The sequence below is a fragment of the Pan troglodytes genome, chromosome 6, assembly GCF_028858775.2.
Source record: "Pan troglodytes isolate AG18354 chromosome 6, NHGRI_mPanTro3-v2.0_pri, whole genome shotgun sequence".
Classification (NCBI taxonomy): domain Eukaryota; kingdom Metazoa; phylum Chordata; class Mammalia; order Primates; family Hominidae; genus Pan; species Pan troglodytes.
Genome location: NC_072404.2, coordinates 140,291,699 through 140,304,022, shown reverse-complemented (window position 1 = coordinate 140,304,022; position 12,324 = coordinate 140,291,699). Strand labels below are relative to the sequence as shown.

Here is a 12,324-nt window from a genome sequence, read left to right as displayed (position 1 = left end):
CTGCTAGGTGTCTTTCTCTCTTCAGGCTTTTATTGTCTGCTGTGCTTGATTTTTGTCCGCTAGTTAACTTTCTGCATATGCTGTAAATTGCATCTCATTTAACCCAGTGCTCACATTTTCATGACTGATTGATTCCATAATGGGCTGCCCCTTAAGCAGTCAAAAAAAAAAATTGTTCGTGTCTGTGTGAAATGTGGATCAAGTGATGTACTTAATGATAATGCTATCAAGTTATCTTTAGTATATCATGAGCCGATGGTTTTCTCATGGACATGTGCCTGTGCTGTGCGATAATGAGCAACTAGCTGTGTGTGGCTATTAAAAATTCAGTTCGTGATTTGCACTAGTCATATTTAAATTCCTGAGTAGCCACAATATTGATATAGAATATTTTCATTATCATAGAAGATTCTCTTGGATAGTACTGTTCTAGATTATTTAGTGAGCAATAAAAATCCTCAACAAGTATTTTTGTAAGTGCTAGTTTTATTAACCTAGGAGTTGTTAGGATGTCATAAATATTATATGCCTGTTGCTTTAGATATTAGCCATGTGCCTTTTGCACCAGCAGTGTGAAACTATTTTCAGATCCCTGATTACATAATGCTAGTATGTGCTATCATTTCTCCTTGTTACTTGTCCTTCAAAATTTAGATTTTGTTGCCACCTTCAGAAAGCCTTTGCTTACCATTCTCCTACTAACTACACTATTTCTCCCGCTAACACATTTGTTCACACTGATTTGGATGTCCCTCTACAGTCCTTTTTTGTGGAATACAATACTTTATTGTGTCAGCAAGGGAGGCAAATTGGCTACTAAGATAGGGCTTATTGGGAATCATGTAAATTTAATTACCTTGTTGAAGTGTGAGCTTACTCAATGGTACATTAACCAAACTTGTAAGAATATTAACCCAACTCATTAGAGAATGATTAAGAAGCAAAAAATATCAATTTATGAATTTATAATGAGGTTTATATCTTAGCTGTTGTACACATAAATACTTGCTGATTTGCATGGAAAGCCAAACAAGAAGTTGTTTATTGGTAATGAATTAACAAATGGCGGTTACTTGGTTGATTATAATGGTTAGTGTCATTGAGTTTTGCTGGCCTTTCCCATTCATCTCTCCATGAGATGTTAAGATAGAATATTGAGTGTAAGCTAAGCACATGTTTTCTCCCTACTGTTCAGTATGCTTCTCTTCCATTATTTCTCTTTCCATTATTCCATCATTCTTTTTTTAATCATTGATGAGCTAGCTTTCTTTATATTGAAGTTTGATTAGATTAGCAAATTCTACTCTTTTGTTTAAACTGAGAAGCCTCCTTGGAAAAACTAATTTTTTAATTTGAATTTTAAAATTTTAACTCTCAGAAGTGATAGGTATCCTTATTTCCATTTGATGTTGGGGCCACTTATATAAAGCCCTTTAAGGCTTTATTTAGTATCACTGTTAATATGCAAACATGTCCTTGTAAACCACTTTCCCTTTTCTTTCCCAACTTATTCCCAGTTATTTCAAAAAATAATCTTTTGGTTCTCTTATTATTATAGAACAAAAGGAGCTCGCTACCTGATGTGTTATAAGCCAATACTGTGAAATCAAATTTTTGAGAAAAGAAAAGCTGAAAGTCAACACCTAAGGAGACACGAGCTGAGCTCAAATATGTCTCCCTGTGCTGTCTTTAAGGCAGTAATTTTATTAGAAAAGTTTTAGAGAGTAGATACTGGGATTAGTAAGTCATTAGTTGGATGAAAGGGGAAGCTTGGAAAGTCCTTGGGCATGCATAGTTATTTCTTCACATTTAATGCATGGGTTGCATGTGCAAATTCAGGTGGAGTTAGTATGATGAATGTGATGGAAATTCATACTGTGATATCAGCAAACTCGTTCTCAAATTCCAGTCAGCCATCTTGGTTTCAACTGATTTCAGATAGTTTTTTCCTGCTCTCAAAATCAGTAGGAGTTTCAGTAGTATCTCAGCAAGTTGTTTCTTTTCTTATCTGATATTCTGCAAGCTCAAGAATTTTTGTTAGTTGCTGATTTCAACTTCTCAATAAGTTTTCATTTCTTATCTACTATACTGTAAGCCCAAGAATTTAGGCATTGTTAGTTTTAATTCTTTGGGGTAGGGTTTCATTATTAGCATTTTAAATCTTTTTATACCATTTATGACTCAAAACCTGGCTTGAGTTATGAGTCAAAATTTAGGCCTGCGGAAAATCTCTATAATAGCATGGGGGTAAGGGGAAGAGAGAAATTGTACCACAAGTTTCAAAGAGATATTAGTTAAAAAATAGAACCAAAATCTCTTAAATTGCATTTTTTAGAATTTGTTCTCTGTTAACAGTTTGATTTATTGTCCCCCAGCTACAGTTTCTTGACCAAATAAGCTAGGGATATACTAACTTAAAGATAGCTAGGATGATTTAATTACTAAAAGATTCCTTGAGAGTGTCCTTAAAAAAAAAAAGTTTTCTAAACTTACAAGAGACGTAACTTGTATTGTTAAGACTAGTGTTCTAGTTGCATTTTCAGGGCTTCTAAAAATATCTCTTTATGCCTAGTCATTTACCTTTAATAAAACTCTCTTTTCTTAGACCTTTTACATTGAAGATGTACATATTTTAAAAAAGTATTTTCTTGTTTTGTGTTATTGCTTCAGTTTTGACATGTATTGCTGTTTTTCACTACAGATGCTCCTTGATTTACAATGAAGTTACATCCAGTGTACCCATCATAAGTCAAAAATTTCATTAATACAAAATGTATTAAATTGCCTAATAGACCCATTCTAAAGTCAGAAGATTGTAAGTTGAACCATCATAAGTCAGGGACTATATGTATATACTGTTTGCTATGTTTTTATTGAAGAAGTATAATGTTTTAATTAGATTATAGGTTATGCCTTTATGAGCTAGTGTGCAAATTGTACCATTTATAAACAAAGTTCTAAGGAAAACTAGTTGGATAAGCTAAGCTGTGTGCATTGCCTTATTTCAGGTTATAACTTCTTTTAGACACTTAAAAGGATAAAATAGTTACATGGATTTGCTGCTAATATGATTATAACATGATTCTACAATGTAAATACTTTCTATAAATGTATTCACTGTCTTCTCTTTCTTTAGGTTCCAGCAACAAATTATATATATACACCCCTGAATCAACTTAAGGGTGGTACAATTGTCAATGTCTATGGTGTTGTGAAGTTCTTTAAGCCCCCATATCTAAGCAAAGGAACTGGTAGGTATTAAAACTGGTGGAGTTTTTTGGAGTGGAAATGCATTATTGATTTAGGAACACGGTTCCATCTGTACCCTAAGTCCTAGAATAGAAGCTCAGTTCTGACCTATAATTGCCAAACAACACTGATGCATATTCTTTGGCTAGTTTAATTTGTAAAATAAATGTGATCTTTAGATTCTAGAGTCTAGTTAAAGACAGTAAGGACAAAGAATGAAGCAAAGGATGCCAAACAGCAACGTGAAACCATATGAAAATATAAAATTCACTGGAAAAGGTAAATATATAAACAAATGCAGAATACTGCAATTCTGTAACATTGATGCATAAATCACATTTAATTCTGTTATAGAAGTTGAAAGGCAAATATATAAAAGCTATAACTATAGAAATATGTTAATGGATACATAGTATAAAAAGATGCAAATTATGACTTCAGTAACATGAAGTGTGGTAGGGGGTAGAAGTAAAAGTGTAGAGTTTTTGTATGCAATTAAAGTTAAATTGTCAAGTTAAAGTAGATTGCTATAAATATAAGGTACTTTATGTAAACTCCATGGTAACCACAAAGAAAATACCTATAAAAGATACACAAAAGAAAATGAGAAGGGAATCAAAGCATGTCATTACAAAATAATGAAACACAAAGGAAGATAGCAAGAGAAGAAAATAGGGAATTGAGTGTCACAAGACAGATAGAAAACAGTGAATTAAATGGCAATCATAAGACCTTCCTAATGAATAACTACTATTATTATAAATGAATTAAATTACCTAATAAAAAATCATAGAGTAGCTGAGTGCATTAAAAAAAACAAGATACAACTATATGCTGTCTACAAAAACTCACTTTAGATTTAAGGACACACATAGGCTAAATGAAAGTGAAGGAATGGAGAAAGATACTTCTTGCAAATGGTAACCAAAAGAGGAGAAGTGGCCATACTTACATCAGACAAAAGAGTCTTTAAGTCAAAAACTGTCACAACAGGCAGTTTTTGGATATCACATAATGATAAAAGGGTTAATTCACCAAGAAAATATAACAATTATGTATGCTGCTAACATCAGAGCGCTTAATCCATGAAGCAGACATTTCAGAAGTGAAGGGAGAAATAGACAGCAACACAATTATAGTAGGAGGTTTCATTTCACCACTTCCAATAATGGGGGAGACCATCCAGACAGAGATCAATAAGGAAACAGAAAACTTGAACAACACCGTAGACCAAATGGACCTAACAGACATATCAGACATATGCAGAATATTCTACCCAGCTAGAGCAGAGTATACACTTTTCTTAAGTGCACATGGAACATTCTCCAGGATACATAACTCGTTAGGTCACAAACCAAGTGAATACATTTAAGATAGCAAGATCTTTTCTGACTTCAATAAAATCCAACTAGAAATCAATAGCAGGAGGAAAATTATAAAATTTAGATGTGTGGATATTAAACAATACACTCTTGAACAATTAAGGAAACTCCATGCTGTTTTTTATAGTGGTTGTACTAGTTTACATTAAAAAATGTATGCACCTTGATGATAAATACAGTATTGCTAAAAAATGCTAAGGATAAGTTGAGCCTTCAGCGAGTTATCATCGTTTTGCTGGTGGAGATGATAGGTTGATTGGTCAGGATGGTGTTTTCTGAAGACTGGTGTGGCTGTGACAGTTTATTAAAATAAGACAATACTGAAGTTTCTCATATCAATTGACTCTTCCTTTTACAAAAGATTTCTTTGTAACATGAGATGCTGTTTGATAGTATTTTATTCACAGTAGAACTTATTTCAAAATTTTAGTCCTTGTCAACCCTGCTGCTGCATTATCAACTAAGTTTATGGAATATTCTAAGTCTTTTGTTGTCATATCAAAAATATTCATAACACCTTTACCAGGAGTAGATTACTTCTTAAGAAACTATCTTTCCTCATCCATAAGAAGCAACTCTTCATCTGTTGAAGTTTTATTATGAGATTGCACCAATTCAGTCACAACTTCAGGCTCCATTTATAATTCTAGTTTTCCTACTGTTTCCACCACATCTGCAGTGACTTAATTCCACCAAAGTCTTGAACCCCTCAAAGTCATCTGTGAGGGTTGGAATTAACTTTTTCCAAACCCCTGTTGATGTTGGATTTTGACCTCACATGAATCATGCATGTTCTTGATGTCATCTAGAATAAATACTTTCTAGGTTTTTAATTTACTTTGCCCCAGTCCGTCAGAAGGATTGCTATCTATGGTGGGTATAGCCTTATAAAAGGTATTTTTTTAAAATAATGACACTTAAAAGTAAAAATTATTACTTGATTTGTGGGCTGCAGAATGGATATTGTATTAGCAGGCATGAAAATAACATTGATCTTGAACATCTCCATCAGAGCTCTTGTGTGACTAGGTGCACTGTCAATGAGCAGTAATATTTTGAAAAGAATCTTTTTTGCTGAGCAGTATGTCTCAACGTTGGGCTTAAAGTATTCAGAAAGCCATGCTGTGAGCAATGTCATCCAGACTTTGTTGTTTCATTAAAGAGCACAGGCAGAGTTGGTTTTGCCTAATTTTGAAAGGCCCTAGGATTTTGAGACTAAGTGAGTATTGGCTTCAGCTGAAAGTCATCAACTGCATTGGACTCTCACAAGAGAGTGAACCTGTTTTTTGAAGCTTTGAAGGCAGGCATTGATTTCTCCATAGTTGTGAAGGTCCTAGATGGCACCTTGTTCCAAGAGAAGACTGTTTTGTTTACATTGAAAATGTGTTGGTTTGTGTAGCCACCTTCGTTGATGATCTTAGGTCTTCTGGATAACTTGCTCCATCTTCTTCATCAGCACTTGCTACTTGCTGTTTCACCTTGTACTTTATCTTATGAAGATGGCTTCTTTTCTGAAATGCCATGAACCAATGTGATAGCTTCAGATTTGTCTTCTCTAGCCTTCCCACCTCTCTTGGCCTTTAAAGAATTGAAGAGAGTTAGTGCCTCATTCTACTTTAGGCTTTGGCTTAAGGGAATGTTGTACTGGTTTGATCATCTATGCAGACGACTAAAATTTTCTGTGTATCAGCCATAAGGCTCTTTGACTTTCTTCTCATTCATGTGTTCACTAAAGTAGCACCTTTAATTTCCTTCAGGAGCTTTTTCTTTGTATTCACAACTTGGCTAACTGGGCACAAGAGTCCTAGCTTTCAGTGTTTCTCAGCTTTGGATATATGCCTTCCTAAGCTTCATCATTTGTAACTTTTGATTTAAAGTGAGAGACATGTGACTCTCTCACTTGAACACTTATAGGCCATTATAGGGTTATCAAGTCATCTAATTTCAATATTGTTGTGTTTCAGAGAATAAGGAGCCTCAGGAGAGGGAGAGAGGGGAATGACAGGTTAATGGGGGAGTTAGAATACACATATTTATTGGTTAAGTACACTGTCTTATATGGGTGTGATTTGTGCTACCCCAAAACAATTATAATAGTAATGCCAAAGATCACTGATCACAGATCACCATAACAGATACAATGAAAATGGGAAAGTCTGAAGTATTGTGAGGATTACCAAAATGTAACATAGACGCACATACTGTTGCAAAAACGGTGACAGTAGACTTGCTCAATGCAGAGTTGCCACAACCTTTAATTTATAAAATTGCAGTATTACAAAGTACAACAAAGTAAAGTACAATTACATGAGTTATGCCTTTATTAACATGGTCATACTACTCAGTCATCTCAGATTCAATGTATTCCCTATCAAAATCCAAGTAGCATTTTTTATAGAAAAATAAAAATCAATCTTCAAATTCATATGGAAACACAAAGGACCCTGAATAGCCAAAAGAATCCTGAGAAAGATCAAACCTGGAGGCTTCTCTCTTTCTAATTTCAAAATACGTTAAAAAGTAACAGTATTGCGACAGTATGGTACTGCCATGAAGCCAGACATACTGATTAATGGAATTGAATAGAGCGCCTAGAAATAAGCCCACACGTTTATTATGGTCAACTGATTTTCGACAAGGGTGCAAGAATATATAATGGGGAAAGTGTAGTCTCTTCACCAAATGGGGCTGGGAAAACCGTATATCCACATGCAAAGAATGAAATTGGATCCTTAGATCATACACAAAAAATCAATTCAATGTGTATTAAAGACTTAAGAGTATGACCTGAAACTGAATGTTCTGGAATAAAACATAGGGGAAAGGTTTCCTGGCATTGGCCCTGGCCATGATTTTATATAAATATATACATATATATGAACTGATACAGAGATGTATATATATTTGGATAGTTTTAAAAGTAAAGTAAAAATGTATAACCTATTAATTGCTATATGATAATGTAAGGTTTTAACAAACATGTAAATGAAAACATCAAAAGCCATGAATTTCAGTTTATTGTGAGGTAATAAAGTGAACAGAAACACACACTTCACCTGTGTTTAGTTTAATTTTACTAAATTTAACATTGTTTATTGTATTTCATCTATTCTAAAACACCATTATCTGTAAAAGGCTTTATCATTTTATGTATCATTCAGAAGGGAAAAATGCTAATTAAACTATGGTTAAGTGTCAATTTTAAGATAGAGCCATATTTCAGAGATGTTAAATAGTGAAACATGGATGTTGTTGATGAAATGTAGACTTTATCTCCTGCATGCCAGGAGTTGTGATCATGTTGCAAACACAAAGATGTTCTCATTGACTTAATATTACAAAACCATTTTTAAAATAAAGATATACAAATTTTATTGTTGAGGAATGAACTAGGAATCTACTCTTTGGTCAGGTGGATGTGGGAAAATCTTTTTCTTGTGGTCAGCATATTTTATTAACGTATAATATAAAAAAAACTAGTCTGTGTGTAAATGAACATTGCGAAGACTATTAAATAAGGAGATAAGTTTTAAATAGACCTCATACTAAGCCTGAAGACTGCAAAGAATGTTTTGTGGAAAATCCTTTTAATATCTGTTGTTTTAGAGGAAAGGGGAACATTAAAGTTGAAGTAGAGAAATTTGTGCTTGAAGACCTATTTTTCAAATATTCTCATTTCAGCTTATTCCCAGAGTCTTCATTTCCCCACCCCATCATACTGTTCAACATAAACTCACATACTTTTCCCTTAGTAGTTTCCTCTCCCCATCAATTTTCTTCAAATGTTACATGTGCTGCCCCTTCTGGGAGTTAGCCATAAAGATGTAATCACTATGATCCTCTTCAAATTTAAAGTTTTACCTGGTTGAATTTAATTGGCCCACCAAACTTAGGAATAAGCTACATTGTTGCTAATAATGTCTATCTATAGAAGATATAATTTAAAAAGTTTTTTTAACAAATCGATCTGCAAATATATCATTTTAAAAAACAACTTAAAATATGATAATATAGACTAAAATGATAGCTCTGTTAAAACATTGATGACAACATTAATTTTCAGTTGTTATTAGAAAAATCATGTTTTCTCATGATAATGTTATTAAATCTTGCATATAAAATGAAAGCCATAGGGAACAAGAATATGTATTATATTTGCATATGTATCTTATATCTCTATCAGATATGTTTACTTCAATCACTGCAGTCCCGTAGTAAAAAATTCATGGCTAGTAATGAGCCATCTGTTATTACCAAGATAATATGTTTGTTTCTTCTAAGATACTAAATTAAAATGAATGTCATCAATTTTATCTGAACCTGGTCATTGAAGCTTTTAAATAAATCTTAAGACATAGCAAGATGTCTTGACTACTAGCCAGACAATAAAGTTTTAAAACTCTCTCTAATAACTTCAGTTACAGTTATATTAGAGAAATGGCACTGATATTTGTGTTCAGGAAAAGATCACCTTCATTAGTATTACCACAGAGAAGTACAAGAATAGATGTACAGGAACAGTCCACAGCTGTGCCTTTTAAAATATTACCTAAAGCAGTACTTTTTCACAAATACAGGGCTACAATCTAAATAACATCCAGATGTATATAGCTAGTTATGTGGTGGAAAATTCCCTTTATGCAATTCACATTTAGGTAGATGGAAAAAGTGTATTCTGTTACATATCATTAGCTAGAATTTTTCGTGAAAATTCATCTTATAAATGTTAAATTCAGTGTGATAGAAGCAATTAGCAATTTGGCATCTTTACTTCTTGACAGAAATTTTTCTTTGCTCTTATCCTGAATAAAGATTACATATGACCTGTAGCATGCTATCTTATTTCTGGTAGAAATCCTATTCTGGTAGAAATGCTTCTATTCCTAAGTTCATATTCACCTTTGGAGTAAAGTTTTAATTTTTACATAGAGTCTATCAGAACTATCAGAGTTAAAACAACATATAATGCTATAGATACTAACATTCCTATTCAGTTTTGATAAGATTAATGATGAAAACTGAGAAAGAATTCCTCACATATTTTAGAAGCAACATATATTGAAATGTCCTTTTATCATCAAATTTTATTTTATATGATTTTATTTATTTTTATTTTTATTTATTTATTTATTTTTGAGACGGAGTCTTGCTCTGTCACCCAGGCTGGAGTGCAGTGGCATGATCTTGGCTCACTGCAAGCTCCGCCTCCTGGGTTCACGCCATTCTCCTGCCTCAGCCTCCTGAGTAGCTGGGACTACAGGCACCAGCCACCACGCCTGGCTAATTTTTTGTATTTTCAGTAGAGACAGGGTTTCACTGTGTTAGCCAGGATGGTCTCAATCTCCTGACCTCGTGATCCGCGCACCTTGGCCTCCCAAAGTGCTGGGATTACAGGCTTGAGCCACCACGCCCGGCCTATTTTTTTAAGAGAGACAGGGTCTTGCTCTGTTGACTAGGCTGCAGTGCACTGCCGAGATCATAGCTCACCTCAGCCTCGACTCCTGGGCTCAAGCAATCCTCCCACCTCAGCCTCCCTAGTAGCTGGAATTAGCAGCATGTGCCACCATGTCCAACTAATTTAAAAACTTTTTTTTTTTTTTTTTTTTTGGAGAGATGGAGGTCTCACATTGTTGCCCAGCCTGGCCTAAAACTCCTGGTCTCAAGCAGTCCTTCTGCCTCAGCCTCCCAAAGTGCTGGGATTACCGGTGTGAGCCACCATACCAAGCCCAAAATTGATTTTGATAATGACTCATCAATGATACATACTGTGCCTCTTTCATATAGGAAAACAAAGTCATTGCCTTCTTTAAGACTAGAGATTTTATAGCAATAATTTTCTCTGAAAACCTTATATATACTTTTGCTTTGGAAGCTGGCTAGATAGTATTAGGTATGCAGTTTTTGCCGTGGACACATACCATTCATCATATTTTCTTAGATAACACATATAAGGGAATTTAATTTTAGCTGTGTTTCAGTGTTTTAGAAATAGCTATTTTTTAAACTTGAGACACATTTACTCTGTTTTTATTATCTGCTCTTACAAAATAAAACAAATGTATTCAGACCATAAAACATTTCCAGACTTGTTAATAGTGTATGGCTCATCCTTGCTTGATCAATATCATAATTCCTACTCACAATGTGAGCAAATAGGAAAAATAGAGGGAACCTTGTTTGTGCTTAATCTCCTAATATTTGAATTTAGAGGAAGGGAGAGGCAAAATAGTTATTGTTCACCTCTCCTTCTTTTTGTTCTTTCCTCAAATTTTGAGTCCCTTCTTTCTTTTATTTGCTAGAGATCTCTCATCCTTTTTGTGCCACATAATGTGGTACATCACCTGTGGGCTCACTACCTTACCTCAGGAATGGTCTCTTTCAAAATTACTTGTTTCTCTTACCCTACCTCCCATTAAAACTCATTTTAGAAAAGTAGTTTGTTTAGCAGTCTTGGATGTTACAGTGTTTCTAGAAGCAGATCTTTCTCTCTTCCTGTTCACTGTCTTACAAGGACACCTTCTGTTTTAGCTACTTACTGAGCAGTATAATCAAATTTCTCAGAGTAGCATCCAAAACATTGGATTCTGAGAGCCTCTGTCAGTTTTGTTTGCTTTTAGATTTTGGGATAGGATGCTAGGATATGGGGCCCTAACATTTTTTTCTTTTCCTGTTCTATAAAAACATCCCAGCTAACTCTAGAATGCTGTTTTTTGTTATGTAATATTGATTATTTTCACATCTGAGAAGGACATGTCATGTACATGTAGTGTCATGTAGCATAATTGTTTTAATATTTTGGTTTTGTGTTAGCAATACTGGTTGCATATTAAATGAATATATATTTTGCGTTTTAACTTTTAAAAGTATAACAATGTACTTCCACATATCCGGAATTGACATAGTTGAAAATGTCAACTATGTATTATTGATACACATATTGATATTAATGTATTAATTACTGAGTAATTAATCACTCATTGTTACTTCATAAGACCTAGGAGCCTTCTGATTTATCAAAGAGAGATGAAAGAATCTAGTATGATGTAAAATTATATGTAATAATTATTTAATCTATTTTTCAATTTTTTTTAATTGAAAATGCACCTTTGGCATTTTAAAACAAAAAAGCCTTTTGCAGTCATACACATGTGATGACAAGTTACAGAACCTATCCTAGAAAAATATACAACACATACACGTATACCGACTTATGCATATATCTATGGTTCATGCTTCTCCCACTTTGAACTCCATGTTGTTAACTCATGACCTGTGATATGTTCATATTCACTTACCTGAATATTTAGATAATATTAAAACTGTAAGGTTGTCCTCTTTGTTTAATGTATGGCGCATAAAATAAATAAATATATAGTTTTGTATTTTGGGTCACTCATTTGTTTGTTCAGTAAACTGCTTATTTATTTTCTATATGCCAGATAATATGACATGGGAAATTCAAAGGTATATATGTCATTGTTTCTGACAAGGGATTAAATTTTGTGAAGACAGATAAATTAATGAATAATTACAATACAATTACTATAACTATTAGTTATATAAACTTTTTTTTAGTCTTTCCCCAATTGGTAAAACTCTACTTTTGTGTTTTTTGGCTATGTAAGATAGAATCTTCATTTGTGAAAGATACCATGCTTTTTGAATATATATTTTCAAATTGAATGATGAGTTA

At 33.6% G+C, this 12,324-nt stretch overlaps 1 protein-coding gene across 9 annotated transcripts in view; it reads left to right on the top strand.

The window, feature by feature from the left end:
- POT1 (protection of telomeres 1) overlaps positions 1-12,324 on the top strand; it is a 118,287-nt gene that overhangs the window by 34,591 nt on the left and 71,372 nt on the right. For all 9 annotated transcript variants that reach the window (XR_010158982.1, XR_010158983.1, XR_010158984.1 and 6 more), the window contains one exon: positions 3,137-3,251. Coding sequence is in view for 3 of the 9 variants with exons in the window: in XM_009454138.5 (XP_009452413.1) it covers positions 3,137-3,251 (115 nt within the window). In the remaining 6 variants the exon portion in view is untranslated. The remainder of the gene's footprint in view (positions 1-3,136; positions 3,252-12,324) is intronic.